Raw genomic sequence first — 11,276 nt, forward strand, 5'->3', positions numbered from 1 at the left:
TGAGAAATACAGGCTGTACTACCATCAGGAAGGAGTCTGACTGGCCCCAAATTTATTCTGCAGCAGGACATCAACCCCAAACATACAGCCAATGTCATTAGGAACCAACTTCAGCATAAAGAAGAACAAAGAGTCCTGGAAGTGATGGTATGACCCCCACAGAGCCCTAATCTCAACATCGTCACCTCTGTCTGGGATTACATGAAGAAACAGAAGGATCTGAGGCGGCCTACATCCACAGAAGATCTGTGGTTAGTTCTCCAAGATGTTTGGAACAATCTACCTGTTGAGTTTCTTCAAAAACTCTGTGCAAGTGTACCTAGAAGAACTGATGCTGTTTTGAAGGAAAAGGGTGGTCACACCAAATATTGATTTGATTTAGTTTTTTCTTCTGATGGCTCACTTTGCATTTTGTAAATTGATAAAAAAAAAAAAAATTATAAACATTACATCTATTTTTGAAAGCATTCTTACTTTACAGCATTTCGTCACACTTGCCTATACTGCATGTGTACACACACACACACACACACACACACACCTTTAACCAGCGTTTTTAATAACTATGGATTAAAAAAATGAAAATAGAGCTAAACATGTATATAATAAGCCTGAATTAAGAAATAATGATCAACTATACACAGAATGCTCATAAGGGTTTGAAAATAATGGCAACCACAATAATATTCATTATTTTCAGACATGTCTCATAACCTTGTGTTTCACTGTATTAAAAATAGCCTACCTGTGACAGCTGCTGAAAGGCCCGAAAGATTCTGGAGTGTACTTATATTCTATTGATGAATATAAGCCTTCACTACATTTTTGAGTTTTGAATGAAACTCTTTAGTTGTTAAATAAACGACCAATAATCTTTTGTTGAGATAATTTACTTTTTTTTTCTTCAATTAGACTTGAATCTTCGAGTTTCTGAACACTGTCTCTGCAGCTGAGTATCTGAATACTCCTTCCATCACTGCCTGCATCTCACCCCACCCTGCCTCCTCTCGGACTTCAAAGCTGATCTCAGACCGCGCTTTATTTGCTGAGAGCTCAGGCCGTCACGCGGCACCAGGAAATGGAGGAGCTGCGCTGCTGATGAGTGTGTAGCTGCAGCCGAGTGACTGACAGGCAGCAGAACTGGGAGGAGAAACGAGCAGCAGGCAGCTACAGGCGTCAGCGACAACTTTCAGCATTTTGAGGTCAGTTCTGCAGACTAAAAAAAAAAATAGCCACATTGTAGCATTTCGACGTTCTAGAATCTTGAGTTTTGCTTTGTTTTACGTCACCGCTGCTTGTGAAGTTGTTACAATGTTTCGTTTGTCGTTTATTCACCGGAGCCGCAGCGGAAGATGGGCTTGGCTGCCCGAGTTTCGAACTCGTGTCGTTTCTCGTTCAGAAAATGTTAACTTTGTGCTTCGTTTGCGTGTTTTAACCACGTGTTTACGTCTGTTTTTTGCTTTTCAAAAAGGTTCCGTGCATCAGCAGGTGAAGATGAGCGACCCGAATCAGCCCAAACTTGAACTTTTTGTGAAGGTAAGCGATTGAATGATGGCTAAAAGACAAACATCACAGCCAGTGAGTGACGCCTGCTGCGACATTATGTGACAGTAGTTTATTCCACAGTGTGTTTGAGGTTTCTTATCTTATCACTTCATTTGCATTCTCCATGTGATGTTATTACAAGCTGATAACAAATCTCACACCACCTGTATGGAGGCTTAATGTCACCTTGTATGTTTTAAACTAGTGTCTGTGTTATAATATTCATGTCAGTCAGACCACCTCTGCTGACTCACCGGGCTTATAAATAAGACTAATCTAATTAAATGCACGACCTTAATGGTGATAATGGGCAGCCGACTTTAATCTATATTTAGTATGTTGGTCAGGCAGGCTAATCCCATTTTGTTTGAGCCAAAAACATGTTCTAATATAACCAATATGGCTTTCTCTGCCTCCCCTCACGGTCTTACACAAGGTTCCATAATGATTCCTCTGTGTGAACATGTGAACGTGCGCGCCACCCTCCACTTTTTTTTTTCTCCTCCTTCTTCAGGGGTGAAAGATGCTGTTGTAACTTCTCTAAATCCTGGTTTCTAGTCGAATGACACATTATGCCCTTAATTAAAAGAGTATATAAGTATAGTTTCACACTGGCTGTGGTAACAGAAAGTAAGTAGGTGATTTACTGTAACTGCCCTTAAGTTTACTGTAAGCTGTTCAGGCTACACTGCACATGTACAGTATGGTGACTGAATGAAATATGGCTTCCTGTGGCCATACAATGAACATTTTAAAGCTGTATGGTCATTTCCTGAGCAGCCTATACACTCTACTTGAATTAAATAATGAATTATGCTGCTTCTAACACCGCAGATAATTATTATTTTCATCATGGATAAATATACTGATTATTTTCTCATTAATTAATCATCATTTGCTCCATTAAATGGTAAGAAAATGTTGAAAAATGCCCATCACTATAGTTTCCAGAGCCCATTGTGGAAACATTAAATAGCTTGTTTTGGCCAAACCAACAGTCCAAAACTAAAAGTAACAAAAGTAGAACATTTGAGAAGCTGCAACCAGAAAAACTTGGTCACATGTGCTTCAATCATTTATTGTAATAATTCTTAACTTTCTGACAACCGACAAATTATATCAGCAAAGGGTCAAACAACATGTTTTCTTCACGACTGATAAGAGTATGATTGACCAACGTGACCAATGACCAGTATTTTGAACCAACATACATTTGCAGTAGAAATAGAAAAACTTGGTGTTGAAATTTAGAATAACACAAACTTCAGCACAAGTAAAACTTTTAAACTTTATCTCAACCTAAAAAGTGCAGGGCGCTGCCAGTTTACTGAAATTCCTCCAAGTTTTTTTAAAGTAAATAAAGTGAAAGTACACAGTGAAATAATAAAACTTAAATTTGTAGTGAATATGTGAGAGACGGTTGCATCAAATTAATTTATCTTATCAGCAACTGGATATTAATAAAACACAGATTCCGATAATCATAAGAAATACGGAATATCAGATCAAATAATCAGTCAGTCCTTGTTTCAGCTGTAATTGTTGTCAAACAATGATGAAAAATGCCCAGTGTGATGTCTTCAGATGTCCTGTTTTGTCCAAACCAACAGTCCAAATCCTTACTTTACCTGAAACAACTGGGTTATTAATCAATTGTTTGATCAACAGCAATATTTTGACCGTTTATGTTTTAGTCACTTTTCAACTAACAGCCTTGTTCCAGGATTGATTAGTGATTTTTCACTATTTTCTCACATTATAATGAATAGTTTAATTGAGAAACTCTTAATTATTCATGACCTATCTTACTCATCATGAAAAAGATTAAATAATATAAAATGGTGCACATTGTCTCTGTTTTTCTTCCCTAGGCGGGGAGCGATGGTCAGAGCATCGGCAACTGTCCCTTCTCCCAGCGTCTGTTCATGGTGCTGTGGCTGAAAGGCGTCACTTTTGATGTGACCACGGTGGATATGAAGAGGTGAAAACACTGGACTTACACATGTGTGTTGCAGGTTTCTATTGAAGCAACAGAGGAATGTCCACAATCTGTTTTAATGCTCCCAAATGTACCATGCATTAAAGGAACAGGGGGCGTTTCATGTTAATATTGGGTGTTAAAAGATATAAAGCCACTCTCGCATTAGTCTTGGTTGCAAACATGAGTAATTTCCTATGGTTTCATTTGTTGTATTTTTCTCATTTTCCTTTCCTTCTTCCCCTTTTTCTTCCCTCTCTTTCCTGCTGTTTAACCCTTTGTCTCTTTTACTGGATGTCTGTCTCTGACTGTCTTTGTTTCCATCCACCTTTAGGAAGCCAGACATCTTGAAGGACCTGGCTCCGGGTGCCCAGCCTCCCTTCCTGTTGTATGGCAGCGAGGTGAAAACTGACACCAACAAGATTGAGGAGTTCCTGGAGGAAAATCTCTCCCCGCCGAAGTAATCACTGTTTGTTTTTTGCAACCATTAGTCAATCAACAGAAAGTTAATCTGCAACTCTTTTGATAGTTGATTCATCATTCTGTTAGTTTTTTCAAGCAAAAATATGGCATTTCTAAAATTCAGCTTCTAAATTGACGCTTCCTAAGTCCCGTCCCTTTTTGCTTTGTGTTCCAGTATCACTTGAGCAAACTTGGCAGAATGTCGGCCAACTTTCTTCTTACCTGTTTTTTGTGCCTGGTTATGCCATGTGTTAGACTTGTCTATGTTGAAAAGAGAACCAAATTTTGAAGATGGTTAAAAGATTTTGCTGGAGGACCTGTAAAAGTGACATATAGTCACATCGTAAGTTAGCTGATGCTAATGCTAGCAAGTGTTTTGCTAGCATTAGCTTTTGTTGTGGCTTGCTACCTAACAACTGATATAGGTTTGCAAATTTTTAGCTTAGTTGCATAGCTTTTTTTATTCATTTTATTTTAAGGGTAGTAAAATAAAACAGGCTTGAAAGTCAGATTAAATACTTCAGTGTTAAATAAAATAAAAACATTTTAAGAAATAACAACAGTTCAAAATAGTTAAAATTCAGATAAAATCAGGAAAGGCTCTCCAATAAAAGTATATTTTGAGAAGGGATTTAAAAGATTGCTGACTCGGCTGACCTGATTTCCTCGGGCAGACTGTTCCAAAGCCTTGGGGCCCTGATTGAAAATGCTCTGTCCGCTTTAGTTTTCAGTCGGGCCTGTGGAACAGAAAAAAAAGACCTCTGCCCGAGGATCTAAAGGTACGTCCTGGTGTGTAAGGCACTAATAGGTCAGTGATATATGAGGGAATAATGCCATTAAAGGCCTTAAAAGTCATTAGTAAAATCTTAAATTTTATTCTAAAATATACAGGGGACCAATGTAAAGATGCTAGGAATGCAGCTGAGTTCTGTACATTCTCTTAATAGGTTTTTGGTTCAGGCAGATAAAGAGGCTGTTGCAGAAACCCAAGCGTGATGAGACGACAGCATGTAAAATTATCTCTGCATCTTTAAAAGATAGCATAGAACATATTTTTGACATATTTCTCAGATGATAAAAATGTGTAGTGTGATGATCAAAACTTAGATTATCATCAAACCACATGCTCAGATTTGTCTCTGTTGTGGGCGGGGCTTACATGTCCTCTATCTTTATATCTGTAGACGTTTAACTTGACATTTAATTTGTTAACTCTAAAGAGGATTTTTTTTTCACTATTTTCTTAATATTTTGTAGACCGGACAATTAATTAATCAATCAGAAAATAAGGTAGCAGATTACTTGATTGGCTCTAGTTGGCTTCTTCCTGCAGTTTTTGTGTCACCCTGCATGAATCATCTTGGTCTAAGCTCTAATTGGTTCACATTTCATGTGTATTTATGTCAGTAATGTGATGATCGTATTGTATCGTGAATCATCACTGATTTCTCTGTTTTGTGTAGGTATCCCCGCCTGGCTGCTCGTAACCCAGAGTCCAACACAGCAGGCATGGATGTTTTCTCCAAATTCTCTGCTTTCGTCAAGAACTCAAACCCTCAGACCAATGAAAGTAAGTGGATCTAATATTTCAGTGTATTTACAGTAGAACACACACATTTCTAATAGATTTTTTGTGGTATTTTCTGCAGCAGCTCCTGCTGTGTTTCTGTGCTGGACAGAAAACCAGAAGGGAGCGTCCGTGTTAATAACATTATGGTCTGTCTGAGCTTTTCTGCCTCAGTGCAAACAGGTCTCCTGCTGCGCTTTGTGTCGGGTGATCTCATTGCAAATGTCATTGCTGTTGGGTAAAAACTGTGTTTATTTAATCTACTCGGTTGGTCTTTTAAAATGAAATTTACTCAGTTATTTCAGCCGTTTAAACCATTAAAAAATGAATCGCATTTGTCTGACATCAGGGTAGATTTGTTCGATCTTTAGCATTGATTTCACACTGTATCTGAATATTTCTGTCTCAGATCTAGAGAAAGGTCTGCTGAAGGCTCTGAAGAAGCTTGATGACTACCTCGGCTCCCCACTTCCTGATGAGATCGACGAGAATAGCGCTGATGAGGTCACTTCCTCATCCCGCCCCTTCCTGGACGGCCAAGCCCTTACTCTGGCTGACTGCAACTTGCTGCCTAAGCTCAACATCGTGAAGGTAATCTGCCATTTCAAGCTGTGCAGCACGGGCGGCCTGGGGTGAGTAGATTATCCTGTCAGTGTGAGTCCTTGTTTTTGGTTTGTTGATTGTGTCTCTCTTTCTCTGTCCAGGTGGTGTGTTTAAAATACCGAAACTTCAGCATCCCTCAGTCTCTGACAAACCTCTGGAGGTACCTGAACGCTTCGTACGACAGGGAGGAGTTTGCCTCCACCTGCCCGAAGGATGAGGAGATTCACTTTGCCTACTCCTCTGTTGCTAAATCTCTCAAGTAGGAGAACAACAGGATGCACACATCATGAATACAAACACACAAAAGCACAGGAACAACACACATTTACTCACCTGCAAGCAGCATGGTCAGTCTGTTTCATCTGTGTAGTCATTTTATTGCAGCTTAAAAAATTGATAACACCTTTTATAATTTAATTCTGATGAGTCAATATAGCTTGTTTAGCTTTCCTTTAGAGACGTTTATTCATGCGGTTTTCCTCCTAAAAGTGGTGTTGTTTGTTCGCCCTGTGCATCAGTTTACATCAGTCAGAAAACAAGGAAGCACAGCAGTCAGATAAGCTGGTGTGAAAACAAGCATGCACAAAAAAAGTCAGCTGTGGCTAAATCTGTCGTGTTAAAACAAGCCTGTTGACAGTGGTGGGTAAAGAGCTAAAAATTAACTGAATGAACTGAGACTGAACTGAAAATGACTCAAGTAAGAGTTAAAGAGGATTTCTGCATTCATCTAAAATTCAATTATGTTAATTTTAGGCCTTAAAATATCTTAAATATTATTTCTTTCAGTCTTAAGATTAAATTGTGAAGTTAATGTTACTTTATAACTTCAGTCTTACTATTAAATGTGTTTTTTGGGGAAAAAAGTTTATAGATCATGCTGTAACAACTATAAAACTTTAAATAAACAGTACTGGACACTGTGCATCTACTTTCCAGTATGGACATGAAATAGGTCTTAAATTATATTCATAATAGTCTTAATAAGGTCTTAAAAAGTGTTTAATTTAATTTGTTGAGACTTACACAAAGCCTGTAAAACCACCACTTGAGAAATCTGTCTCAAGTAAGAGAAAAAGTACCTGGTTAAAAAGTTACTCAAAGTACAAGTTGCTTTCTATTTTAATGTTTTTTAGTGTACACTGCAATTTTTAAAGTAATGTTAATGTTACGTAAGAAGAACTGCGTTCTTAAGCACACCAATTTAAAAGTCCAAGACCACAGCAACACGTTCAGTCACCGAGAAAGATTAACGCTACACTTGAAAAATTAATATGACAAACTTTTAGCTAACCACATTTTCACCTTCTTATGTGCAACTTTCCTTTGTCCTCTTGAGGAGTTTTTCAAAGCAGAGACGTCAGTGTTTTTCAGGAGGCACAGCAGCACTTCGTTATGTAATTTTTGTCGTTGTTTTAAATTTGGTATGAAAACTGTGGCCAGGGCTTGTCGCCATAAGCTGCCTCTTCACGATCATTGCATCAAAAGACAGGTGGTGTTAATTTTTCTTCCAGACAGCAGCAACTTGTAGAGATGCTCTTTGTGAGCTCTAACTTCCTACACGTCAGTCCCAGCAGGAAGTTGCAATGTTGCAATTGCAATCATTAACGCATATTCAACTGATCCGTGTGAAATGTGCATGACCTTGCAATTTTGTCCAAGCACTGCAACTTCTCTGCAAATCTGACCAATCATCGTAGCTTCCTGTGAGCTCCACCAATTGTACCAGTCCAGGGGAAATTCTTCATTTACAAATCATCCCGAGCCTGCAGTTTCATTCCAAAAAAACTTGTAAAAATATTGCAACATGCATCACATTTTTTTAGAAAAGCTGCCCTGAAACAATCCCCTCCAAAAAAGACTAGACTAGAGTAATTGTAATATGTATAAATGGTAACTTAGAAAATAGATCACTGACTTAAAAGTGCAGTTTTTAAAAAAGGAACATGAATAGTACTTTAAAAGTTCTTTAAAAGAAAAACTACTTTTTCTACTCACACCCATCTTTGTTAACAAGCTTGTCGACTGCCCACAGATCATCTGACTTGTCCTGGACATACACTTCTTTAGTAAATTAATGAACTTTTGGTTACTTGTTGATCATGTTGCTTGCAGGCTCTCTGTCTCTCTCTCTCACACACAGACACACATATACTCCTTGTACATGAACTTTTTCCACACACTTAAAACTACAGCCTTGCTTGTGTACAGTCTCACCATCAGTAGATGCACACTGTAAAGTTGGACATGTTCCCTTCTTGATGATGTTTGCTTCAGTATATTCTTGATGTTATTTTTGTGGGGAGTTTCAACAGACACAAAGCTGCCTACAGAACAGTACCTTGCACGCCTCTCACAAGCTGATTCAACTCTCATTTTCAGTCTTGGTATGAAGGAAATGGGTTTTTTTTTAATGGTGGCAAACATGCACAGCAGCGCCAGCTCACCTGCCAAAGTGTCTTCTGTGGTTTGTCTGTAATCACAGATGCTTCACGTCGACTTTATTATTTCGTTACTGGGGGATCAAGGCCTTTTATAACAGTTGAGGATTACAAGCCAACTTCTATTTTAATTTTTTCTTGTTCTTCATGTGCACCTCAGAGAGGAAGGGGGTGCTTTTCCTCTGTCACATTTTAGGGAGGCGGACAGAGCTGCAAACAGTTACAGAGACAGGAAACTATTTCAATAGACTCGGGCTTCCCCTTTCTGTGCTTCCACAGCAGGCGTGAAGGATTATTTGAGATTACCGAGCTTGTTTGTGATCCGCTATCAAGGCCCCTTGCCAACAATTTATTTTTGTTCTGCCCGTCATGTATGACGGATCCTTTTGATTGTCATATAAAAGAGGGAGATCAGGTTTCGATTGTGTTGAAGTTGCTGAGGATGAAGAAGTGAAAGGCTGTTGTTAACTGCTGAAGTGTTACACTGAGAGCAGCACTCATCCTGTCTCCTCGGGGCGCAAGGCCTCTTCTGTTGTATGGGTTAAAAAAAAAAAAGCAGGAAGTTAAATATAAACATGATGCACAATGTCTAAAATAAAAATAGCACTCACAGCTTCAGCTTTGTAGGCTGTTATTAATTAAAGAATAAGACTGACTGTTGTTGTGTAAAACATTGTTGGTTTTGGTCTTTTGATGGGATTTGTCGACAGTTAGAATTTTTAATATCACCGGACTTATTCTTAAATTAAAAACTGTGTATATTTAACAATTGCAGACTGTCACTTAACTGTTATGTTGCCAGTAGGATTAATCCACTCTTTGAAGTTTGCTGTAAAATTCTTGTAAAAGTGACTTGAAAATGAACCGCTGGGAAGAACTGGAACCAACACGCCTTGTCCGACTGTAGTTGCAGCTTGTGTACTTGATTACCTTTATGGATCTATGCAAATCGATATTTATTCTGTTGAGGCTGTTTGCAGATAAGGCATCATATATAGAACAGGTGTAGTCAAAATAGCCTCATTATGTGTCATGTCTCTCTAATCAGGGTGAAACAAAAATTAAACCGAAGTGCAATTTTAAAAAGACAATCTTGTAGACAGACTTTGATGATATTATACGTCCAGTTTGAGCACAAGTGGTTATTTTTTTCTACATGATTTTAATCACGCAAGTTAAATCCTTCCTTGATGAACTGCAGGGTGAGATGTAAGTGTTGATCAAAAAGAGATGATACTATATTTTACTTGACTGAAGTGTTTTTCTAAAATTGACTAATGTTTAAAGGGATCGTGTCTGAGTAATTTCATTGCTGATGTATTTTAGTATTTCTTCTCTCAAAGTGTAAAAGAGTTTTCACTCCTTACTGTAGGACTTCATACAATTTCAGGGACCATTTATCTCGATATATTCATTAAAATGCTACTTTTACTAGTTTGTTTTTCACTTCTCTGTCTTTAGCTATTTTTTTTAATCTTCATGTACATGTATTTTCTTTATTATGAGACCCATATTGTGCTTTTCCTGCCCCTTTTGCATTTCCTTACAAATATTTTAGCCTTTTTTTGTTTTGTTTTTTCATGCTGTTTGCCATGTAGGAAAAGGCAGTTGCACTTAAAAGTCCACAGGATCAAAACAGTGGTGTGGACACTAAAACAGTAGATTTAAATCAACAATGAAGACAATCAAACTAATAGCACAGCTGAAATGTATTTTGTACTTAAAAGTTCTTACAAAGACACATGTATTAATATCCCAATAAAAGATATCTTGATAATAAAGTGACAGATGTGTTTTTGTTTACTTTTTAACTTGACTTTGAGTATCAATGTTATACAGTGTGTTAAAGAAATATATTTGTTATTGAAATGGTAATGGATAGTGAAAATCTACAGGGATGTTGGGCCATATTTCAGGCTAAAGCAACATATTTACAGGACATTAGCCAATGTAGCTAACATTAGCATTTAGCCACTTCCTCGCTAGCATTACTGTCACTCAAAACATCTTCATCTGCAAATTCTAGTTTTCAGTCAAAAATATACTCTTTTAAATTAAACTTTAAAGACAACATGGGCTAAGAGGCCTTGAATGTTAATGAAGATCATGTGATGCAATTAAAAAAGGCCCAGACCCATTCAATGGGGTGAGATTTTTCTGTCAACTCCTGATTCCAACGTCAAAAATGAACCAATTTTTAAGCCGAAGTGCTCAGGAAAAAAAAAGAAAAGGAAAAAAAAAGGATCTGCATTTCCATGACAACCAAGCAAATTCTTGATCTCCTGATGAAGATCATGTGATATAACCAAAAGCCCCAGCTACTCAATTGTCCTTTTGGGTGAGATCGCTGTCAACTGCTGTTAAGCTGAAGTGCTCAGATAAAAGTTGCAATTTTATCACACACACACACAACTGAGCAGATTCTGAGTCTCCTGATGCAGATCATTTGAAATGACAGAAAGCTCAAGAACAGCCACAAAATAAACCTCCAGGTGAGATATATTTTGGTATCAGTCTGTTTTTACTGATTATATTTGGTCCATACTGACATTTTTGTAATTTGCTGCTAATGAACTGTCAAATATTTTGTTTTACCTTTATGTATTTTATAATATTTTTAAATTATTAGTTTTGTTGATTTATATTTTTTGACCTTTTAAAGAATATAACTGGATACTCAGCT

At 37.6% G+C, this 11,276-nt stretch overlaps 1 protein-coding gene across 1 annotated transcript; it reads left to right on the forward strand.

The window, feature by feature from the left end:
- Positions 1–1,056: 1,056 nt before the first annotated feature.
- On the forward strand, positions 1,057–10,378 carry clic1 (CLIC family member 1). The gene is made up of 7 exons (XM_084738526.1): positions 1,057–1,202; positions 1,472–1,536; positions 3,417–3,526; positions 3,858–3,983; positions 5,449–5,555; positions 5,962–6,143; positions 6,257–10,378. Exons 2-7 carry the CDS (start codon positions 1,495–1,497, stop codon positions 6,416–6,418), a joined length of 729 nt encoding a protein of 242 aa, XP_084594652.1. The 5' UTR covers positions 1,057–1,202; positions 1,472–1,494; the 3' UTR covers positions 6,419–10,378.
- Positions 10,379–11,276: the final 898 nt, after the last annotated feature.

This window comes from Lutjanus erythropterus, chromosome 16 (assembly GCF_056507025.1).
Source record: "Lutjanus erythropterus isolate fLutEry1 chromosome 16, fLutEry1.hap2, whole genome shotgun sequence".
NCBI lineage: Eukaryota > Metazoa > Chordata > Actinopteri > Lutjaniformes > Lutjanidae > Lutjanus > Lutjanus erythropterus.